This window comes from Bos taurus, chromosome 6 (assembly GCF_002263795.3).
Source record: "Bos taurus isolate L1 Dominette 01449 registration number 42190680 breed Hereford chromosome 6, ARS-UCD2.0, whole genome shotgun sequence".
NCBI classification, from domain to species: Eukaryota; Metazoa; Chordata; class Mammalia; order Artiodactyla; family Bovidae; genus Bos; species Bos taurus.
This window is the reverse complement of record NC_037333.1, coordinates 101724762-101747827: the sequence shown is the minus strand read 5'-3', so window position 1 is coordinate 101747827 and position 23066 is coordinate 101724762. Positions and strand designations below refer to the sequence as shown.

Sequence of the window (23066 nt, the reverse complement as noted above, 5' to 3'; positions counted from 1 at the left end):
TTCTCTCTGCAAAACATTGCATCCTGGCTCTTGGAAATCCCCGCTGAATCTGGAGGAATTATGTCTTGCCAACCAGCCTGCTTTCCTGGAACCCAGTGTGATTGTTGACAGCACACCGGTTGCTCCACTTGACAGTCAGTTTGCTTGTCTCATTTCACGTGAATGTTCACTGGTAAGTATCCGTAAATGTGGAAAGCCTTCCTTTCCACAGTTTATTATGTTTCTTGGCCATGATAATTACTTTTATAATACCACTTGTGAATAAATTGACCAAATTAGGATGAATCACCTGGCTGGCCCTTGGCTCCTGGAATGATCCTCCACGTGTGACTTGGTGACATTATTAAAAATACAGCAGGATAGACCTGCCCAGGCATTACAGCAGGAGGTTCATTTGTGATGCTGCCTTACGGAGATAAGGAGATGAGAGCAAATTGTTCCAGCAGCTTGGCCTGCCCGGCCAACAGTTCGGAGGAGGAGCTGCCGGAGGGGCTGAAGGCGTTCGGGAACCTGGACCTCGTATTCACAGTGGTGTCGGCCCTGATGATCGGCCTGCTGATGTTCTCCTTGGGATGCTCTGTGGAGGTCCAGAAGCTCTGGGGACACATCAGGAGACCCTGGGGCATCGCTGTGGGAATGCTCTGCCAGTTTGGGCTCATGCCTCTCATCGCCTACCTCCTGATCATCAGCTTCTCCCTGAAGCCACTCCAAGCTATAGCTGTCCTCATCATGGGGTGTTGCCCAGGGGGAACTGTCTCAAACATTTTCACCTTCTGGGTGGATGGAGATATGGATCTCAGGTAAGTTACATGAGGGAAGCTCAGCTGTCTTCCCCTGCCTGGGGTGGGTGTTGGAGGCTTGCACGGTTGTGTTAAACACTCTGCCAATCTAGATAGAGTTTCCAGTGGGAAACATTTTACAGAGACTTGTTCAGTCCCAGAAGGACTTTCATCTTTTTTACCCCCTTGATTTTTGGCCACACCACACAGCATGTGGGATCTTAGTTCCCGGACCTGAGATCGAACCCATACCTCCTGCAGTGGAAGTGGGGAGTCTAAGCCCTTAAACCACCAGGGAAGTCCCCAGGACTTTCCTTTTTGAACTTAAAATTAACTTTGCTGTGACTGTCCTCTGTTTTACTGGCAACTTTTCTGAGTTATTCTTTTCAGAGTAAAGGGGCTGGGCTCATACACAGTAGTGAAGTCATGTCTCCGCCTCACCCAGTGGCCCTTCCTAGGCGTGAACTCATTCTCACCCACACTGATGGCTTTAACAACAGTCCTAATTTCACAATAGGCTCAGACTCCCAAGAAGCTAAGGATAGTTGGTTGCTATTGTAGTGGGGGTGATGGTGGTGTCTGCACAAGCAGAATGAGGGCCTCGTGACCCTAATGAGCACCTACTTTATGAGATCAGTATTTTGGGGGATTGGATAAGGGTGCTTCAGGGGTATCCTGCTTTAAGAGGCCTGTTGAGTTGACTTGCGGAGTAACACAAAGACTTTTATGACTAAAGCTTTTTTGTGGCTTTGCAGATGCTTAGCATTCACTACTAGAATCTCATTCCTTTCATTTTGGTCAATGACCCTGATCCCAGTTACAGTGTAGCTGAAAACCCGTGGGGAGACATCAGGCTTTATCATTCATTTACATTTTAATGAAAATGAATTAATCACATATATTTTGGAGTACTTGTTCCGATGAGGGGAAAAAAAGGGCATTTGAGGAAAGGATGGAATCACAATTATAAAAATGAAAGGGCTACAAAGCAGTGGTCGTTCTAGAATCTTTGCTTACTTATGAACAAGCTGTTTCACCTTTTGCCCCGGGAAAGACCTACTTATAAATTTAAATCTTTGTTCGGTGTGTATGCCATTTAGTTGAAATTTAGTATACAATGAATGAATGAATCAGGTGGTGACTTTGCTGGGAGTTGACGTTAGTGAGTCAGCTGCAGCTATGGGTTTCTAGTTTCCTGCATGTGCTCAATGTTTAGCATATGGAACTTATTTCACCTATAAATTTTAATGGGTTCATGCCAAGCAGACCAATAATTAATTTTCATATGGTTATGTTTTTAGTTACCCACTTATCAAAGATGTAAAATGAATCACTTGCCTCGCTCATTTAAACCCTCCCCCCTCAATGTGCACTGCTAATTGAAATTCAATAAAGCTGACATTAACATAATAATTGGAAAATGATAAATATTCTTTACACAAAGTTTATATAACAGTGATAACTTCCAGGGACTGCAAGTTTTGGGCAAGAAAAAGGACACATATTTATTAAGTACCCTGAACAGGCACAGGACTGATGCTTTCACGAATGCTCTTTCTCTTCTTTTTTTGGCCCTCAAAACAACCTTGTAAATGACCGTTTATAATTCTGAATTTTATGGCTGAGAAAATTGTGTCTCAGATTGGTTAAGTAGATTGCCAAATGCTACACATTGAATATGGCAAAATTCAGATTTAAAGTCACAGCTGTTTCTCATCAGTCTGCAATTTGGGCACTTTCTTCAATGCTGTTTATTAGCACAACTAGATCTTCTGAGTATGAGCATAAATCTTTAAAAAATTTTTTTATTGAAGTATAGTTCCTTTACAATGTTGTGTTAGTTTCTGCTGTACAGCAAAGTGAGTCAGCTATATGTTTACCTAAATCACCACTTTTTCGAATTTCCTTCCCATTTAGGCCACTTAGAGCACTTTAGGTCATTTAGAGCATTGAGTAGTGTTCCCTGTGCTCTACAGTTCATTCTCTTTAGTTATCTATTTTATACATCGTAGTGTATATTAATCCCAATCTCCCAATCCGTCCTAAACCCCCTTCTTTCCTGCTTGGTGTCTGTACCTTTGTTTGCTACATCTGTGTCTCTATGTCTGCTTTGCAAACATGTTCACCTATACTCAGAGAAGGCAGTGGCACCCCACTCCAGTACTCTTGCCTGGAAAATCCCATGGATGGAGGAGCCTGGTGGCTGCAGTCCGTGGGGTCGCAAAGCGTCGGACACGACTGAGCGACTTCCCTTTCACCTGTACTATTTTGCTAAATTCCACATATGTGTGTTAATACAGTATTTGTTTTTTCTCTTTCCAACTTACTTCACTCTGTGTGACTGTCTCTAGGTCCATCCATCTCTCTGCAAATGGCACAATTTTGTTCCTTTTTGTGGCTGAGTAGTACTCTTGCCTGGAAAATCCCATGGATGGAGGAGCCTAGTAGGCTGCAGTCCATGGGGTCGCTAAGAGTCAGACACGACTGAGCGACTTCACTTTCACTTTTCACTTTCATGCATTGGAGAAGGAAATGGCAACCCACTCCAGTGTTCTTGCCTGGAGAATCCCAGGGACGGGGGAGCCTGGTGGGCTGCCGTCTCTGGGGTCACACAGAGTCGGACACGACTGAAGTGACTTAGCAGCTTAGCAGCAGTATTCCATAGTATATATGTACCACATCTTCTTTATCCATTCCTCTGTTGATGGACATTTAGGTAGGAGCATACATCTTTAAACAGTGTTCTTAAATACCTCTGGGAAAGAGAACATTTATCTTCATCTCTTATTAGCCAACATTATAATAAAAGCACCAATAATAGGAAGTCTGTAAAATGTAATGTTCATTTTACTTTGCTTAATTAGCTTTTAACTTCGGTCAAATTAACCTATAAGCCTCATTTGTAAAATGGGGTTAAAATTACCTATTCCCCATGAGACTGTATTTTAAGCAGGAAATATATATGCAGGGTGCCAGGGACATAGTAGGTACACAGTAAATATTAGCTACTTTCCCCTTTTTCTTATAAAATTTTGATTTCAAGCCTCACAAACAAAAAAACAAAACAAAAATCAAGTAAAAAAATTTAAATCAAAGAAATGAAATTTTTAAATGGGGACTAAATACTAGATTTTCAAAAGCTTATAGATACAAGAGTAAGAAATCTTAATTTTCTGTAAAAATTATAAATTGGAAGCTCAGTATTATTGACTGAAACAGTATCCAAGTTCATTGCTTTTCTTACTTGACTACCAACAAAAATAACTTTTAACAAAACTCAGTAGACAATCATTGATAGGAATTCTGTTTTTCATACTGGATGAAATCTAAGAGCATTTAGTCTAGCATCTGGTAGCTCAGATGGTAAAGAATCCATCTGCAATGAAGGAGACCCAGGTTTGATCCCTCGGTTGGGAAGATCCTTTGGAGAAGAGCATGGCTACACCTTCCAGTCTTCTTGTCTGGAGAAGTCCGTGGACAGAGGAGCCTGGTGGCTGAAGTCCGGGAGGTTGCAGAGTCAGACACAACTGAGTTTCTGTATTCTGAGTGTCTGATGCTGACCGCAGTCCTCTTCCCAGTCACCTGGGCTCATCATCTTGGCAGTCCCCTGTGACTCTGTCCATGCTTCTCTTCCTCCGTTCAGTCCTGTGGCTCGTACTGTAGCCCAGCCTCTTGGCGTCACACAGAGCTTGGCTTCCCATCTCTCCACTGTCATCACCTCTATTCAGGCCCCACAGTTCCTTTCTTGGCCAGTTGCAGCACCTTCGTAATGTACTCTCTGCCTTCCATCATGGTTTTGTAGTAAGTGGTTAAGATATGTTAAGAATGTACTCATGCCTCCATCATGGTTTTGTAGTAAGTGGTTAAGATAGGCTCTGAGATTTGACTGCTTGTCTTTATATCCTGACTTGGGACCTCTTTTTTATAACTAGAAATCATAGTAGTTCCTTTGTGGTATTGTGAGGAGAAAAGGAATATATACATATAAAGGCTTTTCAACACCTGCTAAATTGAATAGAACCTAATTCAAGTCTAATGGACTTCTGTAGGTTTATTTCCCATTAACCCCTTAAGCATAGCTGATCTGTAGTAAGAATGGACTACTAATTGTTCTTTAAACATATCCCACACATAAAAATTTTTTTTAAAATTTATTTATTTAGCTGTGCCTGGTCCTTTTGCAGCACGTGGAATCTTTAGTTGCAGCATTTGGGATCCATTTCTCCAGTTCAGTTCAGTAGCTCAGTCGTGTCTGACTCTGTGACCCCATGAACCGCAGGACTCCAGGCCTCCCTGTCCATCACCAACTCCCAGAGTTTACCCAAACTCTGGGTAAACTCAATGTCCATTGAGTCGGTGATGCCATCCAACCAGCTCATCCTCTGTCGTCCCCTTCTCCTCCTGCCCTCAATCTTTCCCAGCATCAGGGTCTTTTCAAATGAGTCAGCTCTTTGCATCAGGTGGCCAAAGAACTGGAGTTTCAGCTTCAACATCAGTCCTACCAATGAACACCCAGGACTGATCTCCATTAGGATGGACTGGTTGGATCTCCTTGCAGTCCCAGGGACTCTCAAGAGTCTTCTCCAACACCACAGTTCAAAAGCATCAATTCTTCGGTTCTCAGCTTTCTTTATAGTCCAACTCTCATATCCATACATGACCACTGGAAAACCCATAGCCTTGACTAGATGTACCTTTGTTGGCAAAGTAATGTCTCTGCTTTTTAATATGCTGTCTATGTTGGTCATAACTTTTCTTCCAGTTCTCCAACCCGGGATTGAATCTGGGCCCCCTACGTTGGGAGCTTGAAGTCCTAGTCACTTACTAACTTGGTCATCTTGGCAGGTCATGTAAATTTTGTATGCTTTAATTTCATCAGGGAAGCCCACTTCTAAAATAGGGAAAAACATAAGCTACCTCACTGGTTGTTGCCTGGATTGAATGAGGCAATACACACACACACACACACACATATATATGTATAAATATAAAGTTATTATTATTATTATATAGGTTAGGCAAAAGAGCACTGTGTCAGAGGTCTGTGTTTTAGGTCCTGTGTCTTTGAGCAATTTGCCTTTCTGGATTGTTTCCTCATTTGTGAAAGTAATGGGTTAGACTCTCTCAGGTCCCTTTTTCTTTTCTTTTCATTGTAGTTTATTGCAGGATATTGAATATAGTTCCCTTTCTATACAGTAGAACCTTGGTGACCCATTCTATATATAATAGTTTGCATCAGCTAATCCCTAACTCCCAATCCGGCCCTTCCCTGCTGCCTCCCCCTTGGCAGCCACAGGTCTGTTCTCCGTGTCTGTGACTTGGCTTCTGTTTCGTAGGTAAATTCGTGTCATATGAGGTCCTTTTTTCCATTGTGGTAAACATAAATAACATAGCAGTTACCGTTTTAAGTGTACAGGCAGTGGCGTTAAGTACATTCAGGATATTACAGGATCTGTTCCCCAACCGGGGACTGAATCTGGCTCCTGGCATCAAGAGCCTGGGATCCTAGCCACTAGGCTACCTGGGAACTCTAGTTTGATAACTTTTGATGTAGGAAATCTGTCCTTCCCTGAGGACGTGTTTTTGTCCTTAGCAGCAAAGAAAGAATTCTGGGCACTCATGGTGGTAGAGCCTGAGAGAGTCAGTGGCCAATTTTGACTTTAAAGAAGTTCTTGATCCTTCAGCAGAGACCCTGAAAATAGGACTTCAGATTCTTCAGGTCTGCTTAACAGGGCCTGGTGGAGAACTGAAGAGGAGAGAGACAGAACTGAGACTGAATCCATGTGACTTAGTGTAAGTTTCTGTCTACAACTCTACATACTTTAGTATTTTTTTTCCTAATGAAAATAATACCCACACATAGAATTGTTTTATAGATGAAAAGAGGGAAATGTATGTAATGAAGTCTGATACTTAGCATGTGGTACTCAATAAATGCTGATTACTCTTCTTGAGGAGCAGCAGACAGGAGTAATGTTTATATTTGGGGATGAAAAACCTGGCCTGGAACCTATCTCTAGGGCCAAGTCTATTGATCTGATCTTATAGTATATTCCATGTCCATCTGGCTAGCTAGATAATTTTATGTGTTTGGTTTTTTTTTTCAGTGGGAGAGCAAACGTATTTTTTCACAGTTTTGAGTGTCAACGTTCCAGAGTTTATTGGTTTCAAGCTAAAAACCATTGAATAATTTAAACCCATTGCAAAATAGTATACCCATGGACACTACACTTTAGTATAATGCACAGATATGTAATTTCCATGTTTTAAAGGAGGTTCAGGGTTTACCTGTTTGTCCAGACCTGTCGAGTCTGTCTCATTATTCTCTATAATGGTTTGTGGACGGTGATGCTATTCTGCTTAGTGCAAGCAGATTCTTGTTATACTGCAGTCAGATTTTGCCAACAGTTTTCCTCGGTGAGTAGCTGAGAGACCCAGTTGGCCACATCCTCTGTTTATGCTGCACTGGAATTTCATGGCAGTAAAGCAAAAGGTGTGACTGTCCATCGCATTCATGCACACTTGCTGTGTGCTTTTCCAAGCTTTGTTGGTATTTGTAATTGTTGGCAGAGCACCAGGGTCACGGATGGCCATCCATCCTTGACCATTACTGTGCGTGTGATGGGCATGAGTTGTGTAAAGGGTGGAAATCGTCACCCGTGTGATCAAGGGTACAGAATGAGTCTGATAGAATCTCACAGTTTGCTTCCCACAGTCATTAATCCTACATTTTTGGTGCGTGCGTCATGCTCAGGCTCTTCAGTCGTGTCTGACTCTGCGACCCCATGGACGGTAGCCCACCAGGCTCCTCGGTCCATGGGATTCTCCAGGCAAAAGTGCTGGAGTGGGTTGCCATTCCCTTCTCCAGGGGATCTTCCTGACCCAGGGATGGAACCTGTGTCTCCTGCCTTACAGACAGATTGTTTACCCACCACACCCCCTGGGAAACCCTACCTTTCTGGGATTTGATCCAAAGCCATACAGGTGGAAAATGCTATGCTAGTTCTCCAGAAGTTCAAGATCAAAGCGATGTAGTATCGACTTCCTTTCAGCATGTGGTGGTATGAGGAGCCAGAAATGAAGCACTGTCATAGACTAGGAATTAGGAAGTGTCCCAGACACCCTCTTCATGGATACAGAGATTTGAAAGCTCTGGCAAACTGCTTTTCTTCCTTAATTTGCTCTTCAGTTAGGAAGAATACTTTGCCCAACTCAAACATTCATTGTTTTTGTATTTTATTTTATTAGTTTATTTAGGCTGTGCTGGGTCTTCATTGCTGCAGAGGTTTTTCTCTAGTTGCGGCAAGTGGGGCTACTCTAATTGCAGAGCACAGGCTTCTCACTGTGCTGGCTTGTTGTGGCAAACGGGCCCTAGGGCAAAGATCCCGAGGGCTGTGACTAAGACCCAGCACAGCCAAGTAAATAAAAGAAGACAATAGATCAGTTTCATACCTTATACAATATAAAATATAAATTTTAGATGAGCTGAAAACATAAATGTAAAATATAAACCTATGAAAAAGTAAAAAGTGGGGGCAATATTTGAAAAACCTCAGGAGAAGGGGGGATCTCTAATAAAACAGGGAACTCAGAAGCCGGGGGGGAAAATGGACAGATTTGACTACCTCTGTGTTCATTATTTATTGTGGCAAAAGTCATAAGCATAGTTAAAATATACGCTTGGAAAAATGTTTGTATTACATTTGATGATATGAAATCAACTCTGAATATTCATTGGAAAGACTGATGCTGAAGCTGAAGCTCCAGTACTTTGGCCACCTGATGCAAAGAGCCGACTCATTGAAAGAGTTATGCTGGGAAAGATTGAAGGCAAAAGGAGAAGAGGGCAGCAGAGGATGAGATGGTTAGACAGCATCGCTGACTCAATGGACATGAATCTGGGCAAACTCAGGGAAATAGAGTAGGACCAGGAAGCCTGATGTACTGCAGTCCATGGGGTCACAAAGAGTCGAACATGGCTTAGTGACTGAACACCAACAACCCTACTTTTAAAATAGCTCCTGCAAGTTGAGAAAAGAAAAATCGGACAAGCAAGGCTGTTGTGAGGGCGTTTCCAAGAGGCTAGTAAACATTGGAAAGCACAACCTCGTACAGAATCAGATGTATAACAAAAGAAGAGTGAGATGCATTATTCAGTGTTCTCATGGGAAGTAAAAGGGATCACCTCCAGTGTAGGGAAGATAGTGAAATATAATAAAATTTTTTGAAAGTAATCTGGTAGTATCTATTAAAATGAAAAACAGGCTTTTGACATAGCGATTCAACTTTGGAGAATCTATTCTACAGAAGGAAAAGAATTATTCAAGTGAAATATGTGTAAGAATGCTTATTATAACATTGTTTATAACAGAAGAAAACTCAAAGCAATTTTTCATCATTAATGGAGTAATTGAGGAAATTTTGGCATATTTATGTTGAAGTTCTTTTGAAAAAAAAAATGAGTTTCTTATATCTATTGTCCTGAAAATGACTGTGATATTAAGTGGAAAAGAACGCAAAAGCAACCAAGCTACAGAGTAAGTTGTATTGTGTGATTGCTCTAAAAAGAAAAAAGAATAAACCTTTATTCAATGAACAAGCAACCATGAAACAGGAATGTTTAAATATAAACAGAGAGGAGAAGGATGATATATACAAATACTTGTGAATTACCTAACTCTAGTTTTCTTAAAGGGTCATCAGTGAGCCAAATATTTGATGGTGCATCTTTGGGTTAGATTCCCAGGTGGGGGATTGTTGAATCAAAGGGTAAACACGTGTAATTTTGCTTGCTGTTGTTATTCAGTTGCTAAGTTGTATCCAACTCTTTGCAACCCCAGAACTACAGCATGCCAGGCTTCTCTGTGCTTCACTATTTCCCGGAGTTTGTTTAAACTCATGTCCGTTGAGTCAGTGATGCCATCCAACCATCTCATCCTCTGTCCCCTTCTCCTCTTGCCCTCAATCTTTCCCAGCATCAGGGTCTTTTCCAATGAGTCAGCTCTTTGCAGGTGGCCAAAGTTTTGCTAGATGTTGCCAAACTCCTTCCAGGTTTTGCACCATTTTGCATTTTTACTGGCAATGATTGAGAGTATAGAAGGAGTATTGTTTTCGCCATGCCTCATGGCATGTGGGATCTTAGTTCCCTGACCAGAGCTTGAACCCGGGCCCCCTGCATTAGAAGCATGGAGTCATAACCACTGAACCATCAGGAAAGTTCCCAGAAGGAGTATTTTTAATATCACTGAAGTATAATGATTGCTGCTTTTCTGGAAGTATAAGCATTCTTCTGATTGTTGTTCAGCCACCCAGTGGTGTCCAACTCTTTGTGACCCCATGGACTGCAGCACTCCAGGCCTGCCTGTCCCTCACCATCTTCTGGAGTTTGCTCAAGTTCATGTCCATTGCATCGGTGATGCCATCCAGCTATCTCATCCTCTGGTTCCCTCTTCTCCTTCTGCCTTCAATCTTTCTCAGCATCAGGGTCTTTTCCAATGGAGTTTGCAGCAGGTGACCAAAGTATTGGAGCTTCAGCATCCTTCTGATGAGTATTCAGGGTTGATTTCCTTTAAGATGGACTGGTTTGATCTCTTTGCTCTCTCTCTCTCTCAAGAGTCTTCTCCAGCACCACGGTTCAAAAGCATCGATTCTTCGGCACTATGCCTTCTTTACCATCTGGCTCTCACAACTGTTATTTTGATAGAAAATGTCAAAGTCATCACAGGCAGATTATTTTATAGGCAGGGTACTTAATTAAATGGAAACATTGGTGATTCATAGTATGGGGAGGAATGATGGTTGACCTGCTGGCCTGATCAAGTGCTGAGGACATCTCTGTCACACTCCAGAGCAGCACCGAGTCTGCCCAGGATACCTACCTGGACAGCCAGGACCACAAGAGCGAAGTGACGAGCCAGTCTGACCTGAGCAACTCCTCGGACAGCCTGGACAGCAGTACCTGCCCACCCAGCGTGACACGGGGTGGTGTTACCCCAGCCCCCGAGGCCCCCGAGCCACCCCCAAAACATGCAGCTCTGAAGAGCGAACAAGGGACGCTGACCAGCTCTGAATCCCACCCCGAGGCCATCCCCAAAAGGAAACTGTCATCTATAGGAATACAAGTTGACTGCATTCAGCCAGTGCCAAACGAGGAGCCCAGTCCCGCTACCAAATTCCAATCCATCGGGGTTCAGGTAGAGGACGACTGGCGAAGCAGTGCCCCCTCTCACAGCATGTCCTCCCGACGGGACACCGACTCGGATACCCAGGATGCCAATGACTCAAGCTGTAAGTCCTCTGAGAAGAGCCTCCCAGACTGCACCCCGCACCCCAACTCCATCAGCATCGATGCCGGCCCCCGGCAGGCCCCCAAGATTGCCCAGATCAAGCGCAACCTCTCCTATGGAGACAACATCGACCCTGCCTTGGAGGCGTCCTCGCTGCCCCCGCCCGACCCCTGGCTGGAGACCTCCTCCAGCTCCCCGGCAGAGCCCGCGCAGCCCGGGGCCTGCCGCCGGGACGGCTACTGGTTCCTGAAGCTGCTCCAGGCAGAAACGGAATGGCTGGAGGGCTGGTGCTGCCAGATGGACAAGGAGACCAAAAACAACCTCTCTGAAGAAGATCTGCCAGCCCACCATCGACATTGTTTCCCAGGTGTGCAGACGTATCAGATCATCTCATGATCTCCTGTTTTCTCCCAGCACCCTCTGTCCCCGGCTGTGGTCTGGCCAAGTTGCTATCTAGGCCTGCTACCTAGCTGCTGTCCGGAGACTTCCCTTTTCATCACCTGAGACTGCCCGTAGCTACTTTCCTGCTTTTTGGATCATGTGGTCTTCTGCTTTCCTGGGTTTAGTCCTTCACTTTACTGGAACACACCTTCAGTTGGAGATAAATTTTTGGAAACCACCATGTCTTTTTTCGGACCTCATATAGTTTGGCTGAGTGTAAAGTTGAAAATAATAAATACCCATTATTTTTATATAAATGTAGATATATATATATAATATTAAATAAAATTGAAAATAATTTTCCCTTAGAACCTTAAAGAGGCTGTATTATACTTAGCTTCCATTACTTGTGCTTAAAAAAAAAAAATAAAGTGTGGATTTCCCTGGTAAAAAAAAAAAAGAAAATGTTAAAGTCATCACAGGCAGATTATTTTATAGGCAGGGTACTTAATTAAATGGAAACATTGGTGATTCATAGTATGGGGAGGAATGATGGTTGACTTGCTGGCCTGATCAAGTGCTGAGGACCCTTGCTTTCTCTGCAGCTGACCTTAGCCATGCAAAGGGTCTCCTCTCCTTCTCCTTGGTGGGGTGGGAGGTAAAGTAAGCCTCAGTCTCTCAGCCATCTGTACCACAGGTTAGGCATGTACTACATGCGAGGCAGGTTGCTCTGAGAACCTAAATAGTGAATATTAAAACATTCTCTGACTTTCGAGGGCTAGTGTTAAAGTGAACAAACTCTTGCTTTATCCCTGGTTTGTGTTGTATGATGTTTCCTGTGCCTCAATTAATCAGTAGAGCAGCCAGTATTCATGTCTATAGACAGTTTGTACATTCGTAAACAGATTGTATAATTTTCCTAGCAGTTTTAAAGATAAAGTATTTTGTTGACCTGAAGGATATCTCATTTCCATTTACCTTGCATCCATCCCAAGGCGCTTCAGTCGTGGCCAACTCTTTGCAACCTTACGGAATGTAGCCCATCAGGTTCCTCTGTCTGTGGGATTCTCCAAGGCAAGAATACTGGAGTGGGTTGCCATGCCCTCCTGCAGGGGATCTTCCCTACCCAGGAGTCAAACCCATGTCTCTGACGACTCCTGCATTGGCAGGCAGTTTCTTTTACCATAGGTGCCACCTATGCCACCTGCCATTTGTCTTATTTCCCCTGACTTTGAGCTTCCCAGGTGATGCTGGTGGTAAGGAATCTGCCTGCCAGTGCAGGAGATGTAAGAGACATGGGTTCTATCCCTGAGTTGGGAAGATCCCCTGGAGGAGGGCATGGCAACCCACTCTAGTATTCTTGCCTGGAGAATCCCACAATCAGCCTGGCAGGCTACAGTCCATAGGGTCTCAAAGAGTCGGACGTGACTTAGCACAGTTCAGTTCAGTTCAGTTCAGTAGCTCAGTCGTGTCCCACTCTTTGTGACCCCATGAATTGCAGCACGCCAGGCCTCCCTGTCCATCACCAACTCCTGGAGTTCACTCAAACTCACATCCATCGAGTCAGTGATGCCACCCAGCCATCTCATCTTCTGTCTTCCCTTCTCCTCCTGCCCCCAATCCCTCCCAGCATCAGAGTCTTTTCCAATGAGTCAACTCTTTGCATGAGGTGGCCAAAGTATTGGAGTTTCAGCTTTAGCATCAGTCCTTCCAAAGAACACCCAGGACTGATCTCCTTTAGAATGGACTGGTTGGATCTCCTTGCAGTCCAAGGGACTCTCCAACACCACAGTTCAAAAGCATCAATTCTTCGGCACTCAGCCTTCTTCACAGTCCAACTCTCACATCCATACATGACTACTGGAAAAACCATAGCCTTGACTAGACGGACCTTTGTTGGTATGGTAATGTCTCTGCTTTTGAATATGCTATCTAGGTTGGTCATAACTTTCCTTCCAAGGAGTAAGCGTCTTTTAATTTCATGGCTGCAGTCACCATCTGCAGTGATTTTGGAGCCCCCCAAAATAAAGTCTGACACTGTTTCCACTGTTTCCCCATTTATTTGCCATGAAGTGATGGGACCGGATGCCATGATCTTCGTTTTCTGAATGTTGAGCTTTAAGCCAACTTTTTCACTCTCCTCTTTCACTTTCAAGAGGCTTTTTAGTTCCTCTTCACTTTCTGCCACACACCTCTAATTTTACTGATTCATTTTCTTGTTGATTTTATCACCCAGATAGGGACAAAATCCTATAGACAGAAACAGTAAGCCGGTGAGAAGACCATTGGTTAGAAGGAATAAGCAATCTCGAATATAGCCTGGCATCTTTTGGCTCCGTCCCTGTTTTTTGAAACATTATAAGACTTTAGGACCCAGATAAGACTTCTTGGCTCCCTCTCTGAATTGATATAAAAGTGGGAAAATTTGGACATCTTAAACCATAGATTAGAAAGTAGATTCCTGGTTGTCAGGGATGGAGGAAGAAAGGAATGGGGAGGGACTGCTAATAGGGTAGAGTTTCTTTTGGAGGTGATGAAAATATTCTGGAAATAGAATAGCATAGTCACATTTACTAAAAATACGTTTTTATTTTAATTGGCTATATTGGGTCTTAGTTGCGGCATGTGGGATCTATAGTTGTGACACGTGGGAACTGGTTCCTTGTCCAGGGATCAAACGTGGGGCCCGTGCATTGGGAGCTCAGTCTTAGCCGGTGGACCACCAGAGAATTCCCCACTATGGATACTTTAAAATGAAATCTTATTGCCTATGGGTTATGTATCAATAAAGAACTGTATAAGGAAAAAAATGAATCCTTACAGTGACTATCAGAACATTTAGGACAAGAAAATGTTCATAAAAAATGAACTAATTGATAGGTGATAAGAACTGCCGGAAATGTTTTTCTAGACCACAAATCTGCCATCATTTGTTGAATAATAAGACAGGAGGGAGTTTCAAGTAAATTACCTTACATCAAGTGTAAGAAGTTGTGCCCCAGAAGTTGTTTTGGTTAAGGATTAAATCCTTTATTTCAAAACCTCCCTTGTAAGCATGACTTTAATTTTACTTTCAGCATCAGTATGACAACCTGTTCCACAATGGCTGCCCTGGGAATGATGCCACTCTGCCTTTATCTCTACACCTTGTCCTGGAACCTCGAGCAGAATCTCACGATTCCATATCAGAACATAGGTCTGTATTGGGCTTGTGACGTGAAATAGTAATAGTGATGGTAATAATAGCAGCTGTTGTTTGGTATGTGTCTGCTTTATACAGGGGATTCTACATATGTCTAATTTAATTCTCCACATAACCCAACAGTATAGATTATATTACCAGTTCCATATCTTGTATTTTCAGAAATAGGTGAACTCACTTGACCAAGGTTGTGTACTGCTAAGTGCAGAACTTGATTTCTGACTCTGGAATCTGACTGCAAAGTCCCAGTTCTTAAGGCCTACAAGTGTTCAGTTTTGAAAATAAAGTCAGAAAACTCACTTATTAAAAACAAACAAACTCTCCTTATATAATCCACTGGAAAGTAGTTTGACTGCATCTCAGTGCCTCTTACGAGACCTTGGTTCCCCAGTTTCATCTGTCACGTGGCCTGTGAGCCTCGACTTCTTTACTGATCAACACAAACGATTCTTATGAACTGTTAAAGCATATCCACACATCACAACCACACCCACATCTCCTTCATCAGCTCCTTAAACTCTGTCCTTTTTTTAGAGAGCTCTGTGAACTTACTCAGCTTAGAGGAAAAACTTGGTGAGATGATATGTCTATCCTGGTTTGATCAGAGTCTTTGAAGAATTGTTAGAAACTGGTTATTGAACTCCAAAGTGTCAATCTGAAGTTTCAAGTTATCTCTTGGAGGGTGTACAACCCATGGCCCATAGTTCAAAACTATGAACAGAGCCACATCCGGGTAACAGCTGAAGCCCATTGAATTTGTAAAATTTGAGTGAAATCTTAACTTAGAAATCATAATTTTATATGCAACTTCTTCATGTTACTAAGAGATTTAATATATTCTGTTTTGATAATATATAATAATAGGCACTTGTATACAATTTAAGCCCCAAATATTATAAGCAACTTATATGGCTTTGGCTAGTATTTCAAGTGAGCAGATTTGGAATGTGGCACTGGAAAATGTCAGGGTATGGCTCCTGTTGGGCAAGTAGACCTCTGCTGTATGGAGCCTGCCTTCAATGTCTTCATTTACTTGTGTTCACTAAACGATGTATTGATGTGTTTCTCTACCTGCCTATGGGTTACCTGGTTACAAGTGAAAGTATGAGAACTTGCTTTGGTTTCTAAAACAGATGGTGTGTTTGTTTTGCAATAAGGATTCTTTGCAAAGCAAATCACTCATTGGCTTCAAATAGAGAAATAATAGCTGTAGTTGTAGAGTGGTGACCCCATACGTAGCAACCAAAGAATCTTGAAGACACAAAAGGGTCCATCTGTTTTCTAATCTTTACATTTTCAGTTGTCTCTAAAATCCCATGTGCTTGTTGAAGGATTCTGAGAGAAATATATGATGGCATTCAGTGCTATCATATACCCTTCAAAGACTGTCTTTCAAAGATTAAAATATTTTTTGGAGGTGGATGCAGAAATAAAATGTTGCTTTAATTAAAGTTTTTATCTAAGTGAAACAGACATAAATTGTTGAGGCCTGGGAGATAAGGGTAGAGAAAGGATACCTACGGTCTGACAGATGTTTCTTCTTTTCAGGAATCACCCTTGTGTGCCTGATCATTCCTGTGGCCTTTGGTATCTATGTGAATTATAGGTGGCCAAAACAATCCAAAATTATTCTTAAGGTAAGGAATTCCATGGGACATTTCAGACACTGAGACTTGACAAACGGATGTAGGCAATGACCAGAACAAACAGACCAGTAGAATACAGCCCACACCCAGCAATTTTCTTTACATGCCCTGCATTTTTGTATCCAGTCGCTCTATTTCCTCCAGTCTAAGGCTTGCCTTTTCACTTCCGTGAGCCCCTACGTTGAGGCTTATGACATCCTGCAAAGCATGGAACTTATGCTCCAAGGGCAGAAAAGCTTAGGCCTGCGTGTGGACAGAGAGCGCCCATTCGCTCACAAGGCTTCACATGGTGCCCTCCAGCGAAGGCTGCTCAAGGCTGCGTGCAGTGGGGCCCAGTGTTTAGGATGTGGCTGGTTTCCTGGAAGAGCAGGGAGCAGCGCTGTCTTTCAGAAGCATTCCTGGGGGAGCCTCTAAAGATGGAGTCGGTACACACAAGCAAGGACTTCTGACCACCCAAATCACTGTCAGAATGAAATCATCCAGAACGTGTTGAGGAATGATGGGAACTGGGACCTCTTGCCTCCTCTTGACTTTCCAGGGTTGTCTTTTTTTGTTGTAATTGAAGTATAGTTGATGTACAATGTTGTGTTAATTTCTGGTGTACAGCAGAATGACTCGGTTTTACATATATATATATTCATTTTTATATTCTTTTTCATTATGGATTATTCAAGGACATTAAATATAGTACCTTAGGGTTGTTTTTAGTTTATTGGAGAAACAAACAAATGTCCTCGTTAAATGGCTTTTAAAAATTATCTGGCTTGAAAGAAGGCATTCTCAACAATGGTGTCCCTCCCCTAGGATTCCAAGTATGTATTGTTTTAGAAGATATATGCTTTTACCCTTTTAATATATGCTGCTTTCATGAAGATTTAAAAAATGTTTTAGTTATTTTTTGTATTTATAAAGAAAGAAACATTCAGAGCTAATTGGAATTTTGGCAAATGAAATCTCAGCTCCTTTTAGTTTGAGGATTATACCTTGGTTCAGCTTAAGCTTGGTGTTTGGCTGTACCTGGCAGAACATGCCACTCCATTCGCCTGCATGGATGCTGCTTCTCCACTTTGGTGTGAGACTGAACCACTCCCACCCTTCCTCCAGGCGGGTGGAGAATGAGAGAAGAGAGGTTGGGAGGCAGACAAATCAATTCCCAGGGAACTGGGGGAAGGATGAAATGGTATGTGTGTGGATTGGACATGGTGACTTTACTGTTGTTTCAGTAGGAGAAAATTTCCAGGGTGGCAGTGGGTGGTTATAATTTTGTTTACGAAACAACAGGAACGAGTCTGATCACGGGAACCTCTTCCTGTTTGTTTATTCTTGGTTGTGGCACATGGGTTGCTCTCTAGTTGTGGCACACAGGCTCAGCAGTTGCCCTGTGGAATGCAGGATCTTAGTTCCCCGACAAGGGGGTCAAACCTGTGTCCCCTGCATTGGAAGGCAGATTCTTAGCCAATGGACCACCAGAGAAGTCCCCGGAACCTCTTACTTTTCAAGTACTTTATTTTGAATTACTTCCTTAAAAGAGTACCTACCAAAAAAAATAATGATTTTGGCATTTCCAAATCCTCTACTAGTTCATCAGTGTCATTGGAGAAATATTTCCTATATGTTTGTAAAGAGCAAATTCAAAACCCTTTGGCTATTCCGTAGGAGTTGTGGCAGAATATATTTAACAATGTATATAACTATATTTTAGAGTATCTTCATTAAAATTAGGATACTTTAATCATCATTTTGGGATGTCTTCATTCTCTGTTCCTAGTCCTCTTTTAATTTTAGATCTGATTCATTTTCTTTTTTTTAATTTTAAATTTATTTATTTTTTAATTGAAGGATAATTACTTTATAGAATTGTGTTGGTTTCTGCCAGACATCAACATAGATCTGATTCATTTTCTGGATGAGTTGCTTTTGGTAAATTTTAAGCTCTGAGATCCCTCTCTTGGTAGAAAGTTCAGAGGCCTTAGCGTGTTGCAGCATCTTCGGTTAGGCGGAGGCCCAGTGTTTCCCTGATTTTGACTCCAGGACACACCTGAGGTACGCTGGGTTGTTTTTATTTTGCTTTGGTTCTCCACACCCCGAATCATTTGAAATCAAGGTTGATGCTGTCACTTGGTGAAGAGTTTGCTGTGTGCATGATGTGTGTGGGAACTTGCCAAGATCCTGATTTTCCGCCAATATTCTGGGTCTTGCTTCCTTTCTTGGAAAAAAATTTTGTTTAATTTTTAACTGTTGATCAACAAAAGTATGGGAGTATTCATTTGGGAGAGGATAGAGATCTCTGTCAGTACCTCTTATATTACATTAACATTAGCTCAGGCGGTCTAATGAAGCATTGGTAAATTTCATTTGGCGGAGAGAAGCACAGGAATCAATGGTGTAAGAAATCTCTGGCAGTTGAAGGGGTGGTGGGAAAACAGTGGTGGATGGTCGGCAGGGCAGATCTCAGACAACAGATTCCAGGGTGGGGTCCGAGAGGTTGTGTGCAGAGGAGCTCAGTTGTGTTATACTCTTTGTGACGCTATGGACTGTAGCCTGCCAGGCTCGTCTGTCCATGGAATTCTTCAGGCAAGAATACTGGAGTGGGTTGCCATTTCCTCCTCCAGGGGATCTTCCCAACCCAGGGATCGAACGTCTCTCATGTCTCCTGCATCGCAGGCAGATTCTTTACTGCTAGTGCCTCCAGAAAGCCCTGTGTGGAGGTGTTTGATGCTTATTAACAGATTTTCCCCTTATTTCACAAATGTGTCCTATCCATGAAAAATTTCACTACCCAATTCTTCTGGCAAAATCCTCCACTTGAAAGGAAAAAGGTACCGGTCATAAAATAAGAAGACTTAGGTTTGTGTTGAGCTTCATCGAATTCTAGCTCCTCAGCTAAGTCACTTGACCACGTTGGACCTCTGTAAAATGACATAGGATTTGGTGGTTCTCTAAGTCCTCTCTTTTGTTCCTCTCTTCTAGGTTTCAAGGCTTTTAGAGCAGTGATGGGCTTTGCAAAAAGACCATGATGTTCACGCATACCTCTTTTATTGATTTCTCTTAGATCGGGGCCATTGCTGGTGACTCCTCTTTTTGGTCGTCACAGGGGCTGGTATGGTGCTGATGAAAGAATTTTGGAGTTCAGACATCATTCTTCTGATGATCAGTTTCATCTTTCCTTTGATTGGCCATGCCACAGGCTTTCTCCTGGCACTTCTTACCCACCAATCTTGGCAGAGGTACAGTTAAATTATCCATAAACTTTTATAAAGAGGACAAATTAGACACATTGCTGTTGGCAGACTTTGTTGCCTGTCTGTGTCTAGAAGCACAAAGAGTTTTGCCTTATAAAGTGGGTGGAACAGGACAACTCATCGTAAAGAGAGTGGAAGTGAAGTGAAGTCGCTCAGTCGTGTCCAACTTTTTGCGACCCCATGGACTGTAGCCTACAGGCTCCTCCGTCCATGGGATTTTCAAGGCATGAATACTGGAGTGGGTTGCCATTTCCTTCTCCAAAAGAGAGTGGAAAGATCATAGTAATTCTTCACATAAATGAAAAAGTGAAAGTGAAAGTCATTCAATTGTGTCCGACTCTTTGTGACCCCATGGACTATACAGTCCATGGAATTCGCCAGGCCAGAATACTGGAGTGGGTAGCCTTACCCTTCTCCAGGGGATCTTCCCAACCCAGGGATCATTCATTAATGGTGTCAATATGCCAATCCTAATTTCACAAATTATAACTTCCCATCAATTTGGCCTTGGTTTCAAACTACTTGTTGCAATCTGGACACACTTCTCTTCTTAGTCTGATAGTTTAAGAGGATGGGTGAGATGGTTTCACTAAATATAGAGATCATTCTAGAGGATGAGCAAGGATTCAAAGATTAAGCATTTATCTATTTGTGCCAAATTTTTAAAAAATGCTAATTATAAAGGGCAAGAGGAGATAGGACAAATTCAAGAAATACAATAGGAATTTATCTTAAATATTATCATTACAATGTGGGGTATATAATACCTAAATACTGTTGTTCTTGTTCAGTCACTAAGTCATGTCTGACTCTTTGCAACCCCATAGACTGCACCAGGTCAGGCTTCCCTGTCCTCCACTATCTCCCAGAGTTTGCTCAAACTCATGTGCCATGAATCAGTGATGCCATTTAACCATCTCATCCTCTGTCATCTCCTCCTCCTGCCCTCAATCTTTCTCAGCATCAGGGTCTTTTCAAATGAGTCAGCTCTTCGCATCAGGTGTCAGGTGGCCAAAGTATTGGAGGTTCAGCTTTAACATCAGTCCTTCTAATGAATGTTCAGGACTGATTTCCTTTAGGATGGACTGGTTGCATCTCCTTGCAGTCCAAGGGACTCTCAAGAGTCTTCTCCAGCACCACATTTCAAAAGCATCAGTACTTTGGCACTCAGCTTTCTTTATAGTCCAGTTCTCACATCCATACATGACTAGTGGAAAAACCATAGCCTTGACTAGACAGACCTTTATTGACAAAGTAATATCTCTGCTTTTCAATATGCTGTCTAGGTTGGTCATAACATTCCTTCCAAGGAGTAAGTGTCTTTTAATTTCATGGCTGCAATCACCATCTGCAGTGATTTTGGAGCCCCCCAAAATAAAGTCTGACACTGTTTCCACTGTTTCCCCATCTATTTCCCATGAATTGATGGGACCGGATGCCATGGTCTTCGTTTTGTGAATGTTGAGCTTTAAGCCAACTTTTTCACTCTCCTCTTTCACTTTCATCAAGAGGCTCTTTAGTTCTTCTTTACTTTCTGCCATAAGGATGGTATCAGCTGCATATCTGAAGTTATTGATATTTATCCCGGCAATCTTGATTCCAGCCTGTGCTTCCTCCAGCCCAGTGTTTCTCATGATGTACTCTGCATAGAAGTTAAATAAGCAGGGTGACAATATACAGCTTTGACGAACTCCTTTTCCTATTTGGAACCAGTCTGATGTTCCATGTCCAGTTCTAACTGTTGCCTCCTGACCTGCATACAGGTTTCTCAAGAGGCAGATCAAGTGATCTGGTATTCCCATCTCTTTCAGAATTTTCCACAGTTTATTGTGATCCACACAGTCAAAGGCTTTAGCATAGTCAATAAAGCAGAAGTAGAGGTTTTTCTGGAGCTCTCTTGCTTTTTCGATGATCCAGCAGATGTTGGCAATTTGATGTCTGGTTCCTCTGCCTTTCCTAAAACCAGCTTGAACATCTGGAAGTTCACGGTTCACGTATTGCTGAAGCCTGGCTTGGAGAATTTTGAGCATTACTTTACTAGCATGTGAGATGAGTGCAATTGTGCAGTAGTTTGAGCATTCTTTGGCATTGCCTTTATTTGGGATTGGAATGAAAACTGACCTTTTCCAGTCCTGTGGCCACTGCTGAGTTTTCCAAATTTGCTGGCATATTGAGTGCAGCACTTTCACAACATCATCTTTCAGGATTTGAAATAGCTCAATTGGAATTCCATCACCTCCACTAGCTTTGTTCATAGTGATGCTTCCTAAGGTCCGTTTGACTTCACATTCCAGGATGTCTGGCTCTAGTTGAGTGATCACACCATGGAGATTATCTGGGTCATGAAGATCTTTTTTGTACAGTTCTTCTGTGTATTCTTGCCACCTCTTCTTAATATCTTCTGCTTCTGTTAGGTCCATACCATTTCTGTCCTTTATTGAGCCCATCTTTGCATGAAATGTTCCTTTGGTATCTCTAATTTTCTTGAAGAGATCTCTAGTCTTTCCCATTTTATTATTTTCCTCTATTTCTTTGCATTGATTGCTGAGGAAGGCTTTCTTATCTCTTCTTGCTATTCTTTGAACTCTGCATTCAGATGCTTATATCTTTCCTTTTCTCCTTTGCTTTTCGCTTCTCTTCTTTTCACGGCTATTTGTAAGGCCTCCCCCAGACAACCATTTTGGTTTTTTGCATTTCTTTTCCATGGGGATGGTCTTGATCCCTGTCTCCTGTACAATGTCACGAATCTCAGTCTGTAGTTCATCAGGCACTGTATCTATCAGATCTAGTCCCCTTAAATCTATTTCTCACTTCCACTGTATAGTCATAAGGCATTTTGATTTAGGTCATACCTGAATGGTCTAGTGGGTTTTCCCTACTTTCTTCAGTTTCAGTCTGAATTTGGCAATAAGGAGTTCACGATCTGAGCCACAGTCAGCTCCTGCGTCTTGTTTTTGCTGACTGTATAGAGCTTCTCTATCTTTGGCTACAAAGAATATAATCAATCTGATTTTGGTGTTGACCATCTGGTGATGTCCATGTGTAGAGTCTTCTCTTGTGTTGGAAGAGGGGGTTTGTTATGACCAGTGCGTTCTCTTGGCAGAACTCTATTAGCCTTTGCCCTACTTCATTCCGTACTCCAAGGCCAAATTTGCCTGTTACTCCAGGTGTTTCTTGACTTCCTACTTTTACGTTCCAGTCCCCTATAATGAAAAGGACATCTTTTCTGGGTGTTAGTTCTAGAAGTCTTGTAGGTCTTCAAAGAACTGTTCAACTTCAGCTTCTTCAGTGATACTGCTCGGGGCATAGACTTCGATTACCATGATACTGAATGGTTTTGCCTTGGAAACGAACAGAGATCATTCTGTTGTTTTTGAGATTGCATCCAAGTACTGCATTTCAGACTCTCTTGTTGACTGTGATGCCACTCCATTTCTTCTAAGGGATTCCTGCCCACAGTAGTAGATACAATGATCATCTGAGTTAAAATTCACCCATTCCAGCCCATCTGAGTTCGCTGATTCCTAGAA

General features: G+C 42.4%; 3 protein-coding genes across 3 annotated transcripts in view; 2 read left to right on the top strand and 1 right to left on the bottom strand.

Moving 5' to 3' along the window:
- The first annotated feature begins 387 nt into the window (after positions 1 to 387).
- SLC10A6 (solute carrier family 10 member 6) lies at positions 388 to 21419 on the top strand. The gene is given in 5 exon segments (XM_024993618.2): positions 388 to 800; positions 14524 to 14642; positions 16197 to 16285; positions 19347 to 19362; positions 19365 to 21419. Coding segments are annotated over 5 exon segments (792 nt in total). The 5' UTR covers positions 388 to 399; the 3' UTR covers positions 19532 to 21419.
- On the top strand, positions 9896 to 11807 carry LOC132345569 (disks large-associated protein 4-like). Its single transcript, XM_059887882.1, has 2 exons — positions 9896 to 9909; positions 10600 to 11807. The coding sequence occupies exons 1-2, from the start codon at positions 9896 to 9898 to the stop codon at positions 11459 to 11461; spliced, it is 876 nt and encodes a 291-aa protein (XP_059743865.1). The 3' UTR covers positions 11462 to 11807.
- Positions 21420 to 22795: 1376 nt separating the features above from the next.
- The window catches only part of PTPN13 (protein tyrosine phosphatase non-receptor type 13), a gene marked incomplete at its 3' end in the record, with an annotated part of 193595 nt that continues 193324 nt past the window's right edge, over positions 22796 to 23066 (bottom strand). Inside the window, 2 exon segments of the mRNA NM_174590.3 lie at positions 22796 to 22800; positions 22802 to 22823. Coding sequence (NP_777015.2) covers positions 22796 to 22800; positions 22802 to 22823 — 27 coding nt within the window.